Source organism: Cololabis saira, chromosome 14 (genome assembly GCF_033807715.1).
Source record: "Cololabis saira isolate AMF1-May2022 chromosome 14, fColSai1.1, whole genome shotgun sequence".
Lineage (NCBI taxonomy): Eukaryota > Metazoa > Chordata > Actinopteri > Beloniformes > Belonidae > Cololabis > Cololabis saira.
Window position 1 is genome coordinate 34,010,516 of NC_084600.1, and position 22,995 is coordinate 34,033,510.

Below are 22,995 nucleotides of genomic sequence, written 5' to 3' on the forward strand. Positions count from 1 at the left end.
CAAGGGACTTTTTTGTGGCTATACTTCGTATCTAAGGATCTGGGGGGTTTCTGTGGAATATGAGCTAAGTACACAAGGATCACTCAAACTCTTACGCAAAAAAGAAAGTATGCACCTTCTGTTGCAAGGTTTAACACACAAAGAAATCCACACCCCAGTTCTTAAAATGAAAAGGTAAGCTCAGGTAAAAAACATAAATAAATAAAAAGGCTTTACAAAACTAAGATAAAAGCGCAGAAACACTCAATAAAAAAAAAAAGATTCTATGGCAAGTATGATTACAGTTAATCAGACCAAACCCGATTTGTTGATCATCAAGGAACATGAACCTGACATAAAAAGTAGTTTTTTATGTTGGCGCAATGCTGAGGAGAAGAAACGCCTGCATTCTTCCTAGACATCAAGCCGATACATTTAATAAGGCTGGTTCTGAAAAATGACACTCGTAGATAACATTCCAGTTAGCCACCAGTATTCCCATAAAAAAGATTTCTCAGAAAGAATTCAATGGTCAGAAAAATTACAATTCCAGGAACTGCGAAAAAAAAAAAAAAAAATACGGCTAAGACTTTTGAAGAACAGATGCCTTTGTTAAATCTTGATATATGTAAAACAAAAAAAACGGATGAATTAAAACTAAAACTTTGTCTAATACAAGTTCATTTGTATAGAGTGCTATCAGATACAGTGTTCCTTTCAGTCAGTGGAGAAACTTAAATCGATCCCACAAGAGTTTAACTCAAACAACAAAGACAAACCCCACTGGGCTTCTATGAAGAGGTGACGTTTTCTATCCTATATTTTCTCCAACGTGTTAGGTTTATTTCAAATACAGCTTTTGTAGATTAAATGTTAAAATTATGATAAAGCTGAATGTTTTATGTAGGCTTTCATCATTAATTTCTTTTTTCTTTTCTGGGGGGGGGGGCATCTTAATATGTGCTTATATTAACCTTTTATGCTCTTCTTTAATCTATGTAATTAATTGTACTATAAAACACTTTCTGATTTTTATATTTGAAAGGTAAACTACTTACTCACAAAGAGATACAGTATTCATAATGGAAACGAAAGACAATTCAATACCTTTTAACCTCTGTTGCTTGAGGCCTTTTGCCAGACTTTATTCTTGAAATGTATTATGCAGTGAGATTAGTTAACTGACCTACAGGAAAGACCCACCGCTCAAACACCGATGAGCCAATGGCTGATGAGTATCACCTCCACAGAGCCCAGAGCTTGAAAATCTGTATCTTTCAGATCCATGGAAAAACATTCCAAAACAATCTTCAAAGCCTTTCCTCAAATGTATTATTCTCACCAATCACATTTCTTTTTAAATCTGGTACTTATTCCTCCATGGCACTTTGTTAAATGTTCCTTGGCGAAAAATGTCTTTTGTGTCCAAAATCTGTCTAAAATGCCTTGGGACAAAGTTTTCACACTGGCAGTCACCATTATAAAACAATGAGCAAATTATTGGCTTAATTTGAAAAGGAACAGCTTTAGATCCATGCGCTGCATTACTTCATCTAGTGCTATATACCTACTAGTAGATCCTGGTTCCTTTTATTTCACATCCAAAACACCTCTGAGGAGGAATTCATTTTTTGCACCACATCAAAGAGTTTAGGCAGAGCAATGGATTTATTTCAGCTATTTTAGCGGGGGTCAGCTGAAGGAACCGGTTAGATTAACATACGCTGGACGTGTTGGGTGGTTCGGCTTTCCACAGCTAGTTCTCAAAAGAGAGTTTTCTTCAGAAACCAGTGGGTTACATGATTTAGTGCTTCATCCATTGTATTTATAGTCTTTGTCATATCTGAAAGCGGTAGAAATGTGTTTATATGGATGGGAGCAAACATTTTTTCATTTGGTATTATTATTATACATTCATAACAACTGTGTAACCCTGAATACCTCAAAAAAATTCACAACAAAGTGGAGAGCCAATGACAAATATTTTATATGTTTAAGAGTCCCCCCCCCTTATCTGTTGATTAAACAGTAATGAATAATAGTTTATGTTAAGTAATAATAGTAACAAGCTATTCATTGAACTAAAGGAGAAACAGCCGTGATAATCTCTCAAATTTTCTTAACGTGCTTATTACCTTCCCACAGAAGATGCACCATATCATATTGGATCATATTGATCATATATGTTTTTAAAACACAAGTCTTTTTCTGGTAACCATAGCTTGCAAATACAACAAACAGCACTCAGTATAAGTATTTAAGAAAAAAATAACCTCCAACTTGTAATTTTTAGTGTGACCTCTAAACCTACACACTATCACTAATGTAATGCTCCAAGTAATTATTTTGAGTGAAATCTGTATCCAGATTTACATTTGAGATGGTAAGGCTTTTACGTCACACAGCCCGACAAATCAAACTGTTATAAAGGTGTTTTAAAAGAACATAGAAAAACGCTGCAGACTGGCAATTAATGGTGACCAAATGATAATTGAAGCATGTCAACCAACAGAATGCACTGCAACTGCAGGAATGCACAGTGTTAATAAATAATGAATTTCTTCACTCTATACCTTGGCAACATGTACAATTTTGTCTTTGTTTTATCATTCATCGCAAACACAAAAGCAATTCAAAAACACACGCACAGAATAGCACACCTCACTGAAGTGAGAATGACTAATGATCATTTTCAGGTGACAATTTAGCAGATGTTTGTAATGAGCAAAGCCAGGATCTCCAACAAATACAGTTACAGCAACCATACATTTGTTCTGTTTTCCTTAAATGTTTTCAGTGCAAATTATGTGCCTACAAAATTGTGTGGTAATACTCTGGTGACTGCAATGAATAAAAAACATTTATGGGTTCAATTCATAATCAAACTGGAAATGCAGAAGGGATAGCACAATTGACAATTAAAATACAAAAGCGGAACCTACAAAGCTTTGGTCAGGGTGCCATTTTCATTGTTCTCATTTTCTTTCTTGAAGCAAGGCATCCTTTCATTTAATACATAACCCTCTTACTCCGAAACCTTTAATCCAATGAGCACAATTCAGAATTCCTCCATGGTTTCTGTAAAATCACTTAACTTCTTTACATTCTTAAATCGAGGCCATTAGCAAATTAAAATAATCTTACTGTCTAGTAGTAGCATATAAGAATCCTGATGCTAATCATTTTATTATACTGTAACACATACAGTAAATTCAAGTATATAAAAGCATGATGCCATTTAAAATCAACTTCACCTTACACATTGTAGTGACTTGATTTTTGCAAAACAAAAAAAACCTAAGCCACTGCGGGGCTGCTACCGGGAACACTAATTGACGCGTCATCTGTGGCGCTCTGTGAATGAATCCAAACGTCCGTGCGTTGCTCAAACGTATTTATTTTACACCAGTTGGCTCATAACAATACAGTTTCTGTCCACGTCTGCACATACTTATACTAATATATTGTATGAAACAAAACAAAAGGGCTTAAAGTTGGCCACTAACAACGACGACGGGCAAAAATCTGTGTGCTTCTCCCAGGTCAGCAGCACACACCTGTCCATGATTGCCTCTTCCTTTACTCAAATAACTTCCCACACCACTTGACCCAAACGCAACCAGGAAATAACAAGGTATATATGTGTGTAACACACATATATGCAAAAAAAATGGCTCTAACACACACATTATCTCGTTATGTTAGCCAACATTTACCTGGATATATTTTCTCCGTATTACGAGTAGGGCTGTTCAGCCAGGGATATGATGCCCATTCGGAGTGTGGAAAGACACTGAATTTTCAGGTTTTGTGGATATTATCTCGGTTATGCTCAGGATATGTCAGCCCATTTCCCAACTGGAATAAATTAGCAGCGAGGCTACCTTTAGGTACCACAGACAACTATAGAAAAAAAAAAAGTACTTTATAGCAGTCAGCATATTGTAGATGTTGTAAATGCAAACCATTTTCAGTGGACAACATACTTTTGGGAAACTATTCACTTTTAAAAAAAAGTGTTGCACATCTGCCACATCTGACCTGTTGGGGGGGGAAACCATAAATGTGCAGATTACGGTGAGAATCGGTAATCGGTAAAAATAAAATTCTATTTTATGAGTTCTGCTGCCATCTGTGCCAACTAAAGTACTTTGCTTGTGCCATTAGGAATTTCAAAACAACACAAACCTTTGCTTGTGGTGCAGGTGTTCAGGCAGTTGGCTTTGATCTAGTCTTCGTTACTTAATTTCTCATTTTTCTTTTACACCTTATAAGACTGTCGAGTGCATCATTTTTGGGGCAAAATAACTGTCACCACTCATTAATTCCCAAAAGCTTTGAAAATGCTTCCTACATAATGTTGATTCATGCATTTGCAGTCAGTTTCCCAAGGGTTGACTTTAAATTCTGGCACCAGCTGAGTTCCAATTCTTGACAGATAAATGGATGCTGATATGCATGGGAATTTCTTTGTTGCATCAAGGGATTTCAGAGGACAAAATTGCATTCCACAGCAGACTGCCAACTTGGCAAAGCACGCACTGAGCAAGATTTGGAACAAAACAGGCGGTGTGCATGGTTCATTGTACAAAGAATAAGGATGACTGCAGGGCTGTGTGGTGTACCTCCATCTATGCAAGTCGTTGACAACTCATTTGTACTTCAGGGTTCTGGTATGCAGAAAAATATTACTTAAAAAAAAACTGGGAAGGACCAGTTTGCCTTTAAGGTAACTTTTCTTAAATGTTTGAAAACGTATGATACCATTATTCCTTTTATGGGAAAGAGAGTTGCAGTCAGCTGATCAACTGATCAGCAACAATTGTGACAAAAAAAAAAATGTTTTAGCAGTGTGTAAAATAAGTAAGCAATGTATATGTTACTCCCTACCAATCTGGGATGGATTATGACATCAGTTCCAAATTTTTGGATGCCATCATTTTACAATAAAAAAGATTATTCAAAAGTAAAAAAATGCTTAACCCTTTAGAGGGCAGTCAAAAAAAAATACTTGAAATTTCAAAATGTCAAACCCAGAGGGTTATTGGGTTATAGAATATTAAAAGACCTCTATTAACATTGTCATTTTTTTGTAATAACCATAGATCGGGGGTCGGCAACCGGCGGCTCTAGAGCTGCATGCGGCTCTTTAGCGCCGCCCTAGTGGCTCTCTGGAGCTTTTTCAAAAATGTTTGAAAATGGAAATAGATGGGGGAGGTACATATATTTTTCGTTTTAATATGGTTTCTGTAGGAGGACAAACATGACACAAATGTTTTCCCAATGCTGTAAAAATGTGTAGAATAAATATTAAATTTCAACATTTCTGTTAATGAAGATTTGCATCGGAGCCTGCGACACATGTTTCTACCAGCAGGGTGGGGTGCCAGGTAGGTGGCTGTTGTAAACAAACCGGCGGCTGTGTGATGGGCAGAGGTGGACAGAGTACTCGACCCCAGTACTTGAGTAAGAGTACAAATACTACTGGTCAAAATTTACTCCGTTACAAGTAAAAGTAGCTCAGTCAAAATATTACTCGAGTAAGAGTAGAAAAGTACTTGCTTTTAAAGGTACTTAAGTATCCAAAAGTAAATGCTTTTAAATTTACTTTAAGTAAAAGTAAGAGTAAGAGTAAATTTCTTATTTTCCACATGAGTAAATTACTATATTTTTTCTAAATTAATTTAAGGATCTTTTAACTCTTGTTTCTGAGAATTCGATGTTGAGTTGTTGAAAGCAGAGGTAGTTCTGCTTCGGCAGACACAATAAACATTTGAAAATAAATGTCTGTGGTTTTTCTGTGTAGTCGTTTTTTACTCTGTCGAACTCAAACATTGAGTTAAGATACGGCCAAGGATTTTGTGAAAGTCCCTGCTCCGAGTGCGGCTCATTATCAGACTCAGACGACTCAGCGGATTATCTTTCTTCTCCTGACGCAGGCGTAGCCGTTGTTGCGGCTCTGTCTTGACTAGTTGCGGCTCTGTCTTGACAAACGCAGGCTACTTTGGCGGTATCGTTTTGAGGAGGCTTGACGTATTTCCGCTTTACGTACATCCCAGTGGAGAGCGTGCACTGTGATAGGTCTCCTCCTTTGACAAAAACAGCTTGTGTCCAATAGGATTTTAGGGAAGAAGAAAAAAGAGCAGACCTGAAAGTAACGAGTACTTTTCAGCCTTCCTAGAAATTTACTTGAGTAAAAGTAAAAATATTTGTCTTGGAAATGTATTCAAGTAAGAGTAATAAGTACCAAAGAAATCTAATACTCAAGTAAAGTACAAATCCTCTGGATATGTACTTAAGTACAGTACTCAAGTACATTTACTCCGTTACTGTCCACCACTGGTGATGGGTCATGGATCCCAAAGGGAAAAAGAGAAAAATTAAAGCTGCAAGCAGCGATGAACGGGCCCTCGCACCCTTGTGCACGTTCAGGCATGCTGCAGTGGAAGCGCTTGTATGACTTGCATGTAAATGTCTTCAGGCCTGGACATTTAGCGGATGACACCAGCCACGACTCTCTATATCAAACCATTCAAAAGTTATGGCAGAAAGTAGGAACTATCAAATATCGACCAATCAGATGAAGGGGGGGGCGTGCTTTTTGCGCGTCGTCGCAGGATCGAGATGCACATTTTGATGTATAACACACCTGGGTACACGTTACGGTTCGGGCGAAGAAAGCGGCCGAAGAAATGGCATAAATTGTGCCAAAGTTACACGATTATTTCTAAATGGCCAACTTTCTGTTTGGTTTCAGCCATGGCGCCAAGAGACTTTTATTTAAGTTGCGACATGATACAGGTGTGTACCGATTTTCGTGCATGTACGTCAAACCGTATTGTGGGGCTTGAGGCACAAAGTTTTTCTAGGGGGCGCTGTTGAGCCATTTTGCCACGCTCATTAATGCAAACCATTATTGGGCTAATTTGCACCAATTATGGTCAAGGACTCAAAACCGAGTCCAATGACACCACCCACGACTCTGTATGTCATACCATTCAAAAGTTATGCCAGAAAATGGGGACTATCAAATATCGACCAATCAGATAAAGGGGGGGGGCGTGCTTTTTCCGCGTCATCGCAGGATCGAGATGCACATTTTGATGTATAACACACCTGGGTACAAGTTACGGTTCGGGCGAAGAAGCGGCCGAAGAAATGGCATAAATTGTGCCAAAATTACACGATTAATTCAAAATTGCCGACTTCCTGTTTGGTTTCGGCCAATGGCGCCAAGAGACTTTTATTTAAGTTGCGACATGATACAGGTGTGTACTGATTTTCGTGCATGTACGTCAAACCGTATTGTGGGGCTTGAGGCACAAAGTTTTTCTAGGGGGCGCTGTTGAGCCATTTTGCCACGCTCATTAATGCAAACCATTAAATACCAAATTTTGGCCAGGCCTGGCTTGCGCGCAAAATTTGGTGACTTTTGGGGCACGTTTAGGGGGCAAAAAGGCCCTCCTTTCGTCGAAAAAAAAAATAATAATTCCTACAGATACAATAGGGCTCGGGCCCTAATAACTAAGGAGAAAAGAAGATTCAAAGTTTCTTGGACCAAATCATTTGCATTCATTGCCTGAATGTTTGCTCTGTAGCGAGAAGTTGTCCAATAACAAAAAGAGTAATGTGGAAAGACATTTCCAGGGAAGGCATGCTACATTTGCAGCCGAGTACCCAGTTGGGAGTGAGAGAAAAAGTGCGATTACTTCTGGAGAAATTAGAGGAGCGCAGAAAATAGATTTAAGAAGTGCATCTCCAAACTCCACTACTGCTGCAAATTTTGTTGCAACCAGGGAGATAATAAAGCATGGAAAACTGTTTGCAGATGTATTTGCAGACTTCAAAAACAAAACTGAGATTAATACAGACTCTCTCTGCTAAGACAGTGAAGGAAAAATGTATTATTTCATCCCAAACCATTTAAAAAAAAACATACTTTGGTCTAAAGAGGCAAAGGTTGAACTTTTAGTCCTTAAATCAAAAAAGGTCAGTTTTCTGCAAAGTCAATACAGTGCAACAGCAAAGGAACACCAACATTGAAGCATGGTGGGGACAGCATTATGCTTTGGGACTGCTTATCTTCAGCTGGGCCAGGGTCACTTCACAAAATTGATGGGAAAATGAAAAGCTTTAAATACCAAGATGTTTTGGTAAACATGTTTACTGTAAAAATAAAAAAATAAAATAAAATAAATATATCTGCAACTGAATTTCACATTCCAACATGAAGGTGCTCAAAGCACACATCAAAATCAACCAAGACATGGCTTCACGTGAGAAATTCCAAAAACTAAGATATGAGAAGTTAATAGAGAGTTAGCTACAAAAACTTGATGCTGTAAAAAGCCAAAAGATGCTTCCACAAAGTATTAGTTGGGAGGGGGCATTAAGATCTAAGTAGGCAAGTGGTTGAAGTCTTTCTTTTATTCCAAATATTCCAAATAAATATACATTTCTTCTTTTCCTCTGGTTTGTTGGGATATAAACAAGTCCAGTATGTATGTGGCTGTCTTTATATTTTCAAAAACTTTAATTTCATATATGTGTGCATACTTTCTATATCCCCTGTGGATGTTGCGGACAGTGACATATTTCCCGCTCTTCGGAGAATATTCTGTTGTTATTGGAATGCACAATAGGAAGTGCAGAGGGCAATACGAGTTGTAATGTCCACTATGATGACTGGATGTAGGACACCAAGAGCAAGAGAGCGAGTAAATGACCTGCACCATCTTTTTCAGAGGCCAAACATCAGTGATGAGTTGTCTGTGTGAGCTGTGATAAACAGCATTTCATCGCAGCATTATGGCAAGACTCGTGGAGGGCATGACAGAAATAATAACCGACTAATCAACTAGTCAAAACAATGAAAAATAAAAGACAGATAGTCCACCGTAAAAATTATCATTACTGTATAGCCGGACCTAAAATTCACGACACTTCATTGTTGCAGACCTTGAGACGCAAAATAACACTTGAAATGTTTCATCACTTAGTATGCTGAATACCATTGTATTTGTAAAAACAATACTGACTAAATGTGTTTTGTTTTGTAATGCTTCAGGCCTGAAATCCAGTGACTGATCTGTTTAAATTAAGCTATCAATAAATGCATGAAAATATCCTGGATTTTTAAATTAAATCGTAATCAAAGTAGATATAAGAATAAGAAAATTTAAGCAAGTTTGATTTTTTTTCTTCCCCTTTTTGCAAACCATACCATAATTTAATGTTTGGCATGCACTTTAGATTAAATTATGACTTAGTAAATTATTACTACAACAAAATGCAATCGGCAGCATTTTACAATGTTTATGCACAGAACCCATTCATCGAACGCTGCATGTATTTATCTACCGTACCACCGTCCTTTAATTAAGCTGACTGTTGATACTAGGCAATAGCAAACAGATTGGCTATTGACAACTAAAGACACAGACAGTAGTTTCTTTTCTCCCCCAAGTGGTGATCATTATTAATCACCACAACTGACAGTGCTTTTAAACTTAAAACAACCCGTTAGTGCATCTTTTTCCATCTGCCATTTCTGGCAAGTGCCCTGAGCAGTCTGACTAATACCTCCAACTCCACTCCCTTGATTCTAGCTGGAGTCAGGTATTTCTGCCAAGCATACAGTTAAGCCTGAAATGTATTTGTAAATGTATAACAAATAGGCGCATTGACTGTTCAAATGTCTGGTGATCGAATGATCAAACATAATTTGATTAGTTGCTGTTACATTAGCAACTAATCTTAAATAGAAGTGTCTATTTAAGTTTCATCTATGGAATAATTGGAGTATTCAGGGTACTATGTTAGTCAGTGAAGCTGAATCAGAATCAATTATATACATTTCTTTAAGACTCCAGGCACTAGTATGAATTTACAATAAAAATGGATTAAAACTTCCAAGCAGAAATAAATGTGGATAATGAGTTTGACTCATCACAAAAACAGTGTTACTTACCACCCAGTGAAAGATTAATTATTAAAAACATTGCTAATAAACAAAATAAATGGAAGTGGACTATGTGAGCTGATGGAAGGTGAGTATGCAGTTGTTTTGTGCAACCAATTTATTTTTCCTGACATTCCCAACTGAAAACCAAGTAAGCTACAGATATAAGCTGAACAATTAAAGCTGCAAGCAGCGATGAACGGGCCCTCACGCGTTCAATTTTCACCAATAAAGGTCAAGGACTTAAAACTAAGTCTGATGACACCACCCACGACTCTGTCATACCATTCAAAAGTTATGGCAGAAAATAGGGACTATCAAATATCGACCAATTAGAAGAAGGGGCAGGGCTAATTCGGTTTCAGCCATGGTGCCAAGAGACTTTTCTTTAAATTGCGACATGCTACAGGTGTGTACCGATTTTTGTGCATGTATGTCAAACCGTATTTTGGGGCTTGAGGCACAAGGTTTTCTAGGGAGTGCTCTAATTGATGTATGTCTGCATAGCTACATATTAACATAATAAAGGCTCTTATGCTGCGTTCCATTTACCTCGGAAGTCGGAACTCGGAACTGGGAATGACGTCACAGCCGAGTTATCAGCGTTCCAGTAGGTAAACAAGTTTGTAGTTCGCATATCCCTCACCACTGGAACTGTTCCCCCAATCCTCAAACTAGCTGCCATCACACCCACCTTAAAAAAACCCGGTGCAGACCCATCCGACCTCAATCATTACAGGCCCATCTCCAACCTTCCCTTCATCTCCAAAACTCTGGAAAGGGTGGTTGCAGCACAATTACAGTCCCACCTCAATTCAAATAACCTCCACGAACCCTTCCAATCCGGTTTCCATCCCAATCACAGCACTGAAACAGCCATGGTTAAAATCACCAACGACCTCCTCCGTGCAGCTGACTCCGGCCTACTCACCATCCTCATCCTCCTGGACCTCAGCGCAGCTTTCGACACCATTTCTCACCCAATACTCCTGGACCGCCTGGCTGGCATTGGGATCACTGGTGTTGCACTCTCCTGGCTTTCATCATACCTCACTGACCGTCAACAGTTTGTCCAACTACGGAACCATAAATCTGGGTGCACGGGTATCACAATGGGTGTCCCCCAGGGGTCAGTATTGGGTCCACTTCTCTTCACCATCTACCTCCTACCCCTAGGTTCAATTCTCCGTCACCATAGGGTCCATTTTCACACTTACGCCGATGACACTCAGATATATATCTCCTCCAACCCCACTGCTGCCATTCCTCCCACTTCCCTCACCACCTGCCTACACGACATCAATACCTGGATGAGCAATAACTTTTTAAAACTCAACGGCAATAAAACTGAGGCTCTTCTCATCGGCTCCAAATCCACCCTCACCAAGTCACAACCCTCTCCCGCCCTTCCCATCATCATCGACGGCTTTCCGGTACCCTTTTCCCCCCACGCCAAGAGCCTCGGCGTCATTTTGGACAGCACACTTTCATTTGCACCTCACATCCATAACATCACCCGGACTGCATTCTTCCACCTCCGCAACATCTTCAGACTCCGTCCAGCACTGTCCCAATCCAGCACAGAAATCCTGGTCCACTCATTCATCACATCCCGTATTGATTACTGCAACGCCTTCCTCACTGGCCTCCCAACCAAACTCACCGACAAACTGCAACTCATACAGAACTCGGCCGCCCGGATCATCACCCGCACCAAGTCATCTGATCACATCACCCCCGTCCTCATCCAACTCCACTGGCTCCCAGTCCAATACCGTATCATTTACAAAAACCTCCTCCTCACCCACAAAGCCCTTCACAACCTAGCCCCCACTTACCTCTGTGACCTATTGCAAGAATACACCCCCTCCCGCACCCTCCGCTCAACCACTGCTGGACTCCTTTACACTCCCACCTCACACCTTAGCACCATGGGTGCCCGAGCTTTCAGCTGCTCGGCACCCAGACTCTGGAACTCCCTCCCCCCACACATAAAACAAATAGACTCCATCACCACATTCAAAACACAACTCAAAACCCACCTGTTCAAACTTGCCCATTCACTATAACCGGACATCACGCACTACTTCCCACCAGTTTGTTTGTCTACTGTTTATTATTTGTCTTGTTGCTTGTATGGATTTCTATTGTATTTTTTATTGTATTTCTTGTGTTTTTATTCTGTAAGGTGACCTTGGGTGTCGTGACAGGCGCCTCCAAATAAAATGAATTATTATTATTAGGGCCCGAGCACCTTCAGTGCGAAGGCCCTATTGTATCTGTAGGAATTTTTTTTTTTCTTTTTCTTTTTCTTCTGACGAAAGGAGGGCCTTTTTGCCCCCCTAAACGTGCCCAAAAAGTCACCAAATTTTGCATGCAAGTCAGGCCTGGCGAAACCGAACAGGAAGTCGTCATTTTGAACATTCTGAATTAATTGCGTAATTTTGGAGCAATATATGCCATTCCTTCGAGAGTTAATTCAGCCCGAACCGTATCGTGAACCCAGATGTGTTATACATCAAAATGTGCGTCTCCATCCTGCGACTACACGCATTACTTTCCTCTTTCAAAAGTGTTACCATGGCGATGCTAGACGCCAACAAGCGCACCTCCCCTTCATCTGATTGGTCCATATTTGATAGTTCCCCAAAAGGCACCAAATTTGGCATGCAAGCCAGGCCTGGCGATAAATTTGATATTTCATGGTTTGCATTAATGGGCGTGGCAAAATGGCTCAACAGCGCCCCCCGGAAAACTTTGTGCCTCAAGCCCCACAATACGGTTTGACGTACATGCACGAAAATCGCTACACACCTGTATCATGGCACAACTTAAAGAAAAGTCTCTTGGAGCCATGGCCGAAACCGAACAGGATGTCGGCCATTTTGAATAAATTGTGTCATTTTGGCGAAATTTATGCCATTCCTTCGGCAGTTAATTCAGCCCGAACCGTCACGTGCACCCAGGTGTGTTATACATCAAAATGTGCGTCTACATCCTGCGACACCACGCATTACTTTTCTCTTTCAAAAGTGTTACCGTGGCGATGCTAGACGCCAAAAGGCGCGCCCCCCCCTTCATGTGATTGGTCCATATTTGATAGTTCTCCAAAAGTCACCAAATTTTGCAAGCAAGCCAGACTTGGCGATAAATTTGATATTTCATGGTTTGCATTAATGGCCGTGGCCTAACGGCTCAACAGCACCCCCTAGAATACTTTTATCTGCCATAACTTTTGAATGGTTTGACATAGGAAGTTGTGGGTGATGTCATGGGACTCTGTAATGAGTCCTTAAGCTTCGTTGGCCTTAATTAGCCCCGCCCCTTCTTCTGATTGGTTGTCCCGATTTTCTACTATAACATTGGAATGGTTTGACATAGAGAGTCCTGGGTGGTGTCATCAGATCCTTTATGGAGTCCTTGACCTTCATTGGCCTGAATTAGCCCCGCCTCTTCTTCTGATTGGTTGTCCCTTTTTTCTGCTATAACTTTTTAATGGTTTGACATAGGAAGTCGTGGGTGGTGTCATGGGACTTTGTACCGAGTTTCTTAAGCTTCGTTGGCCTTAATTAGCCCCGCCCCTTCTTCTGATTGGTTGTCCCGATTTTCTGCCATAACTTTGGAATGGTTTAACATAGAGAGTCGTGGGTGGTGTCATCAGATTCTGTATGGAGTCCTTGACCTTCATTGGCCTGAATTAGCCCCGCCCCTTCTTCTGATTGGTTGTCCCTTTTTTCTGCTATAACTTTTGAATGGTTTGACATAGGAAGTCGTGGGTGGTGTCTTTTCTGATATGCTTATGGGGGGCGGTGGCCGTGAGTGCGAGGGCCCGTTCATCGCTGCTTGCAGCTTTAATTATTATTATTATTATATACCACATGAAAAATGTAAATTACACTATAGCAGCATATATATGCCGAACAATACTTGTATACGACTGATTTAGTGTGACCAAAACTAGAATGAAGTGCTACGAATTTTTACAGAGCTCTCTTCTACTGTTTACAACCGGGGCACCCTTCTTGGAATGGTAACTCGGGGGTGGTGAAGACTCTCCCACTTTCCCAGTGGGAAATCCCACTTCGAGGGGCGTTCCAGTTGAAAATTCCTACTGGGAACTGGGAAAACCCCACTTCCGAGGACAAATGGAACGCGGCATTACTCGCAGCGATGTGAGAGACTGATTAGATTCCGGTGAGATTGAACAGGTGAGCATGTTTAGCTAATTAAGTCTCCGGTGAGTCTGCATACATCAATCTACTACTTCATTAGAAATTCATCAATCAACAATAACAACTCTCTGTTGTGATTTGCTGTTCCTAGACGACACAGCGCCTGCTTTGCTGTGATTGGCTGATATATTGTGGGCGTCACACTGTACTGAGCACAGGAAACCTGCATAAATGTTTTTACCATCTTAATTAACTGGGGAAGGGTCACTAGTACTTGACTTAACTGTTTCCAACTTGTAAAATTACTTACTCCACAACAATTGTCAAAAGAAAATACTACTTACTTGTGAATGTTATTATTTTTACAAAATCCTACAGGCTATTGTTTGATAAACTAATGAGATATATTGTCGCTGGGTATGTTGGATATTAAATTGGCCATAGTGTTTTGCACAAATATTTTACTTTTTCGATATTATCACCTTTATCAATCTGAGATAAACACGTGGTAGTGTCCCTTTGAGCTTTGAGACATTTACTGAACCATTACCATCCAAGTGGATACAGAGACCTGTTCAAAACATTTGTCCCATCAATTAGGGGTTTCAAAATCGAAACCGAGAGTTTTTGGACTCCACAGCAAGTAAACGGCTTGTATGAACAAAATACTAAGAAATTCAAATCCAAAACAAAAGTTTTGAATTCTTAAAGGATCAACATATGAGCAAAACAACCAGCCTGAGCTGTATTGAGAAGAAAAAACAAGCACAGCAGACTATTGTAGAATAAAGAATAGCTGATCCAGTCAAGTAGCAGGAATTAGACATGTCCTATCCACACTGAAAACGAGAGGAAAGATAAGGACTTTTCTCCATCTGAAACTTTTGTGAACTTAACAATCACAATCTTAACAATGATATGGAAGCTCTCCTTGGGCAGAACTAGCAATATGCATCTTTCTAGTGTAAAGTGGAATTTTCCTTTTTTTTTAATTCAATTTGCCAAGTCGAGCAGAGCATCTCTGAAAACCCACATGTATTGAGGTAAATGCATAAAACAGGGCATTCAAACTCTCTAGATTGTAGCCAATATCACTCGTATATCACAAAAGATAATAACGACAGATGTTATAACAGCCTTTATCCAGTCTAAAAACAATAGTAAACATAAGAAACAACGATGAATTGCAGAAAGTTTATACAGTATTTGTATTACACATTTTTCTGATCATGAAAGTGGTGGCCAAAGTTGACACCATCTAGACAAAACTGGTATAGTATTCACTTAGAGAAGTGAATCATTTATTTGTGGTGTGCTTGACAGCTATGGATTAGATCAGTGGTTCTCAAATGGGGGTACGCGTACCCCTGGGGGTACGTGAAGGCACTCCAGGGGGTACGTGAGATTTTAAAATATACATTTAAAAAGTAGCATCCATGCAAAAATCCTTTAAAAATAAATATTTCATAAATAATTGAGGAAAATATAAGTCTAAATTCATAAAATGAATTTTATCTTCAGGAGTAGGCGATTCAACTTATTATCCTAAAACCGCAGAGTATCCCCCACACCACGATGGAGTCGTGGTTGAAGCAAAGCAGCAATATTTTTATGTTTAATAAATCAGTTACTGATGGCACAGTGCTCTGTTTTAGGTCTTTTTTTTTTTTTTTTTTTACAACCAAAGGTGCTTTGCACTGGTTAGGGGGTACTTGGCTGAAAAAATATTTCACAGGGAGTACATCACTGAAAAAAGGTTGAGGACCACTGGATTAGATGGCATCAGGTCAACACATGTATGTCATTAAAACATTTAAAACGGTTATGTTATCTATATCCTGGTGATTGTACTTTTGACCAGCTGAATCAACCAGCCAGACACCCAGCATAGCTGCACATGAGTTAAGCTTTCTGATCACTGCTTTAGGTGTGCAAAGCTAAGTATAAAGATGTGATGAATGTTTGGGGGGCTGTTTGTGTTTTGAAGTAAAAATAGCTCCGCTGATGTGTTCATATGACCAGTGCAGCTCTCACATAAAAAAAGATGCCAGACTTAGAGATTAGACCTTTTACTGGCCGTCGTTTTAAAATTTTTTGTTTCACACTGTCATTGACATACCATAATTTTAATTCATACCATCCCCTGAAATACTATAAGTGAAAACTGAGATGATATAAGGAAAGCATCTATTTAAAGATTTTGCTGTACAATTATCTCAAGGAGACGTGAATTCTTCATGCTTGCTGAAGCTATGAAGCTATAACTGGGGCTAAATAGTTCTGAAATTGACAGCAAATGTGTTTTGTCAGACTCATTTCTGACTGGCTTCATTTTTCTTCACAACCCTAATTTGATTTATCGTTGATGTGATTCATTTATCATTATTCACTTTCAATGTTTCACTAGTCTGCTAGAGGGAGAGGCGTTATTGTGTGCTCCTGCGGGTGTTTGGGTGGGTGTGTGGTAGGGAGGGGGTTTACCCAGGATATTTACCATGGATTGGGGTTCCTGGGAGGAGGTATGCGACATACTGGCTGTCTCCACGCTGCCTCGCTTGCCGCTCCTGTGTCCTTCAACCTGCCAACATTCTGACGTTCCCAGGAGAGTGGCCACAGCCACGACCCACACAGCCAGGCCGCCCATGAGCACTTATCTGAGTAGGACAGTGAAAACACAATGAATAAATCAAGTAGACAGCAAAATCCTACAATTTATTTGTGTCTAATAAGTCTAGAACAATGTTTGTAGAATGTGTAGTTTTGCAGTTTGAGACAGAGCCGTGGCCATTATTAATGTGGAAAAATGAATCATGTCAAATAAGGGCTGTCGTGAACCACTAAGTAACTTTGATTTGCCTAGATTTTATTCTGGCACAGTCTCTTTTCAGGACTTGACAAGACATCGCTACGCTCTTCACATAAGAGATAGAGAAAGGTCAGCAGAAATCAAGATATGATTTCAATATTTGATGGCAGCCCCAAGGGTGTGATGTAAAAAGACTGGAATGAAAGTAAGACAAAGGAGAGCAACATTTTGTGAATAAGATATACTCAGACTTTGTGTGATGCAAAATCAAAACTTGGAATACTTATTAGTCCTTTCTTATTTTAAAAAAAATACACCTTAACTTCTGTGAATGAAGATGCTTTTAAAAACTACCTTATATTCAAATGTGTGCACACATCATCACGTAAACAGCATAATTAAAATTATATAAACATCAAAGCCCAAACCGATGAATCTAATTTTCTGTGTAACAAAGGACGCAGAAAATCTTTTCATGTCAACAATGAAACAGCCCTCTGAAGTCGCAGACGCAGTGGCTGGGGAGTTTAAAATAGATCTTCTTCACTGTTGCAGCACTCACACAAACCCAGACAGATGTACAAACAACTCCAGGAGGAAATTTAAAAAAACAAAACAACGAATGATGCTTTACAACTGTGCTGCTGTGGCATGGAAAAAATGATTCTGTTAATTAATGAGTCGTTTCAATGGTGAATCATTTAAAATAGTAAAAATATCAGAATTCAAAGATTGACATGTTTTAATTGCTACTGCTTATTGTAGGTGGAGGCGCTCTCAAGTGCATGAAACACAGAGCTTTTCAGTTAAAATCAGATCATTAGACAATCTACAGAGTGAAGAAATGCAGTGAAACTGAAGAAACCGTATTGTACTTTCAGGTAACGTGTTTGTTGCTTCTTCCGTGGCCTTGTAATTAATTTATAGTGTATTTAAAGGCAAACTTGATAAACACATCCCTTTTGAGGTTCTAAGTGGAACAAGTGTGCAGTGCAGGTGTTTATGATGTGAAATGTGTGCAACTTGTGTGCCCTGGAATATTGGTTGTTATTGAGGTAGCTGTGACGCAGCTTGGCCTTTAATGCCCATGATGCTGCTGCCTGAAGGCTCATTCTATTTTAGAGATATGTCACCTCTTAATACGTATGCAAGCATGTGAATAATGTTGTGGGGAGAAATAAAAACTTCACAGACAAACTCAGATGGTCTCAAAGGGGATTTTATTGCAAGGTTAGACAAGACCTGACATGTCCAACCATTCTCTGCAGGATGTGTCAACTTGTGATGCTACCCTTCCTATTTTATGCTCGTGGTTATCTAGTGACGTCCGCTGGGAGTTAGGGCTCAGTCCATATTGCTGAGATGCCAAATCCTGGTCACAACTTGTCGTCTGTAAAACTCAGTGTCCTCAGAGTCCTCATCCTCTCAGGAATGCTGATTATGATGCACATATCTGTGAGTTTTTTCCTTAAAACAAGAATCATTCCAGAGTTTCCTGGACTTTAACATTGTTGCTAAGCTCACGGGTCTGGATCCACTCTTCTAGTGGTGGCATTCATACTCAATTCATACTCTAAATGACTCACTCTGTGTTGGACAGAATATAGTACATAGTATGCAGTATCCAAGCATACAATATGAAGTATGTAGAAAGATGCCTTGATTTTTCCAAGACAACTTTCAACTGATCACGTCTCCCTCACTTACTACAAACCATAATATAATGTGTCACTACTAGGGGTGTAACAATATATCGTGCCACAAAATTTTGCGATACAAAAACGTCACGAAACGTGTCGTGGAGGTGACAAACTGTATCGCAATATTGGATTATTAATATTAATCCATTGTGTTGACTAGAAACGCGCATTCGACCACGCGTGACAACCGCGCCTCGACCTGCGGACCAAAATCTTACTCCGCTCAGAAGAAACTAGTACCATTTTAAGGGCCCGTTTTGAGCTCTGAACCTTTACTTATGTAAGGCTGGTGTAGAGTTAAGCCTTACCTTATTAAATTAAACCTTTTTCGGGTCGTGAGTAGGATAAACACGTGGACAACTTCTGCGTGAGTTCGAGTGTACTTTAATGTCCCTCAACAGTGTAGGATTTTAGAACATCAACACAGCACCTAGTGCCGTACTGTGGCGTATCACTCCGCCCAATCTAAAACAGACTAATCACTACAGATAAACTGACTAGTGTAATTATAGTCCCTGATTTACATCAGAATATAAAGAATATATTTATAAAATAATGAACCCTGAATTACCAAAATAACCTTCTTAACAAAAATAAATCTCCTCTTACACTTATAAGGTGAGCATGAATCAATCTGTTTTATGATGTAAAATTGTATTTATTTATTTACTTTTATTTAATTTTAGTTGTTAAATTTCTGGAAAAGAAAAAAGTCAAATCATACATGAGAGAAACTATTCAGTTTGTGGCAAAATATTTTTACTTGTATGAAACTGAATATGCATAATGCAAACCTGACATTTACTTTTAGTTCAGTTTGTGGAAAATGGTTGGCCTGGCTTTCTCTTTAAAACGTAAACAGTTATAAAGCATTACAAACTGTAACAATAGGGCAAACGTACAGTATTGCTTTGTATTTTGTGTCTTTCAAATAAAAGACAATTTTTTCCAGTCATATGTTCCTCATTCAAGGTTGTTAAAAAAAATACTGCTATAATATCGTATCGTTATCGTGACCTCAATATCGTGTATTGTACCGTATCGTGAGATTAGTGTATTGTTACACCCCTAGTCACTACAGTGGAAGCCAGTTGAAGCAGTCATGTGACCAAAGCATATTTGTTTTCCTGGTGGTGTACTGCGTGCTTAAACAACCACAGGACATGTACAGTATGTGGTACATACTGTTTATCCCATTGCAGGTGCAGCACATAGTATGTGGTTTTGAAAACGGCATTCGTGTCCATTATACTGCTCTGTCTCTCCTCCTTCTTGCCAGTCCACTGTCATTCAGCGTGATCAATTTTTGCATTGTTTGCCATTTTCCTTGCCTCACTGACTTTGGATTTCTGACTGTGGTAGTACTTTTTTTTTTTTTTTTTTCAAAAATAAAGTGTTAGTATTTCCTTGACGACTTGCAGATCATTTGACTAATCTATAAATACAACCCTGGACATCATGAAAACCATTAAACTGATAATGGCAAATATCCTGGCAAATTGTTGCCTTGTCACACATTCCAGGGACATGGTGCAACATTTAAAGGGGTTATTTTCTACACCTAAATGAACCAACTAATTATAATTACCTTGGAGCTGGATGGGGCAGATGTATGATCAGTCCTTAAAAAGGTTCTTAGAAGAAAAGAAGTGAGACTATTTTGAGATGTTTTTGTCATTCGCATCATTTCCAGTCTGTGATCTGAGTAAATGCAGCCACTTCAAAATCACAAAAGCTTTTTGTTTCAATGCAAACATCACTATGAGGAACCACAGACATTATTCAGATAGCCCACTAGCCGAGGCCTAATGGACCCTCGTAGATGAGAGCTCACCCTTGTGGAAATTTAACACCAAATGAGATCTGCCAGTCACTGTCTTAATGTGCTGCCTGGGCCCCCTGGCTTTGGCCCACACACAGCCACACACTTTCACAAATGAGTACACAAAAGTACACACACGTAAACAGGGCACCAGTTGTGAAGACTGAATGGTCCATTTTGAAATTCACCATGAGGGAGAGCATCTATGGGGAGACCGTGATTTGACCAGAATATTAAAGAGCTTAAAGAGAGAAGGCCCTTAAAAACAAGTGCAGTGGTCAGACTTATTTTCTGTCGGACTTGCTATAATTGCAGACTTAGTGAGTGGAAAGTTGAAAAACATCTCAAATCCCCCTTTGTAGTTGACTGTGAAACTGCGGGTATGAGAATGAGCATCTCCAAATCCGAGGCCATAGTTCTCAATTGGAAATTGTTGGAAGGAGGGGGGTGCTTCCTCAAGGTTCAAGTATGTAAAGTCTTGTTGGGGGAAGTGACGGAAGAATGGAGCAGGATATCAGCCGGTGGTTGAGTGCACAATCTACAGTTAAGGCTGAATTATGCTTCTGCGTCAAAACGACGCCGTGTCTACGGCGTGTGGTTTTTGTACACGCAGAGGACACGCCGTCACATGCGCCGTCAGTGACGTGCACCTCCCGAAAATTGTAACTACGCGTCGAGGAGACGCCGACCACACGCAGACCGAGAGGGCTGTGATTGGTTCGTTTGAAAGCGAAGCATTTCCGGTTTCCGGTTTGAAGCAGTAGTGAACTTCCAGGGCTTTTTTCTTCGTTTATGTGTGATTTTTTTTGTTTTTGTTTTTTGCACAATAGTTGTCCTTATTTCTTTGATTTACTGTGACCGGAAAAAGTCGGATAAACCATTCAGAAAAAGATTGCTAACTAGTGGCCGCGGGGGGTACTGCACCGCGACCAAATGGAGAGACGGAGAACTCTGAACGGTTCGTGACGGCGTCACGACTGCGCCGTGTGCTCTGCGTGTGTGTGACGCAGAAGCATATTTCAGCCTTTACGTGGACTGATCTAAGCAAAAAAGCTAAACTGTTCACTGCTCTTTTCCTCCTTCCTACCCTCACCTAACGTTAGGTAGTGAAAGAAAGAACAAGGTCATAGAGAGAAGTGGAGGAAGTGAGTTTCCTCCATAGGGTGTCTGAACTCTCCAATAGAGATGGGAGTTCAGTCACATGGGAACTACTCCAAGTAGAGTCACGGCCTCTCCACATCCAGAGGCGCCAGCTGCGGTATCTGGACAGTATGTCTTATGTACACCTCCATGGGGAGGGGTTTCAGGACTGGACGGGAGGAGTCCAAAAGGCAGACCCAAGACAAACTGGAATGATTATATCTCTCAGCGGCCCTGGAAGTACCTCAGTATCCTCCTGGAGGAGCTGGAGGAAGTGGCCAGGGAGAGGGATGTCTGGGACTATATGCATAAGCTTATGCCCCTGCAACCCAAACCTGAAAAAGGTAAATGAATGGATGCATTTTTCTCTTTATCACAAAAAACGCACATCAAACCATTTCACATCAAAAACAAACACAAGAAAAAAGGGTGCAGACTGTAATGACAAGATAACCTCTCCACAGGGAAGTTTATATCAGGCATCCTTTGCTACCAGTGGAGAACAGTTCACTTGGAAAAATCAGTTGAATTATAAACCAGCAGTTCTGCAAGTAAATATACCGCCAGTAAAAACACTAAAGATGGAAAGGGGATCATTACTACAACATGATAATAATCCCAAACACAATTCAAAATGCACGATAGGCTTCCTCAGGAGGGAAAAGCAGAAAGTTTCATTATGGCCCTCACATTCACTTGACCTTAACATCTTTAAAAATCTGTGGCTAGCCTCAGAAGAGCAGTTAATGTAAGACAGGGCAATAATCTTACATAAAATCCCCATGTTAAAGCTACAAGGATACAGCCTCAAAATGCTGTTTATGATCTGTGGATTTGTGTTTCTGACCTACGATTTTTCACTGTAAGACTGTCCTCCTAAAAATTGATCCTCTTCAGTCGTTTACGCAAATTTTATAAAAAAAATGTTGGTTCTAATTGATAAAACCCTTTGGCCATTTCGGTAAATATGACGATTAAGCCAAACTAGTTGCAATGCACTAGAGTACAAAATGTATCTATGGGTATATATCATATCCCACAAAAATATGACTCAAATTAGTATGTTTGTCAAAGTCAAAATCATAAATATATAAATGAACATTTTTTGCAGCATCTTTGTTGTTTTTTTCTGTAGTGGCAGGTGATCAAGCTGAGTTCTTCCCGTCCCAGCTGTGCTAACTCCAGGTACTAGTGCTGTCAGTTACAAATGATACATGCAACTCCAGTACGACAATCATTCCCCACTCAGCATGCTTCTTTCCTCCCTGCAAGTGCTGAGTAATTAGAACTTTAAAAAATGATAAAGGGAAAATGGCAGGACAGGAAATAACATATGTGAATGCTGAAAGTGTAAGATATGTTTTAACACTAGTCTGAAATAAAACATTTTGCATATAAAGCCTGCAATTCTGCAC

The 22,995-nt window shown here is 39.8% G+C and overlaps 1 protein-coding gene across 1 annotated transcript in view; it reads right to left on the minus strand.

Moving 5' to 3' along the window:
• fstl4 (follistatin-like 4) overlaps positions 1 to 22,995 on the minus strand; it is a 242,900-nt gene that overhangs the window by 210,625 nt on the left and 9,280 nt on the right. Inside the window, exon 2 of the mRNA XM_061740511.1 lies at positions 16,607 to 16,766. Coding sequence (XP_061596495.1) covers positions 16,607 to 16,756 — 150 coding nt within the window. The 5' untranslated portion in view covers positions 16,757 to 16,766. The remainder of the gene's footprint in view (positions 1 to 16,606; positions 16,767 to 22,995) is intronic.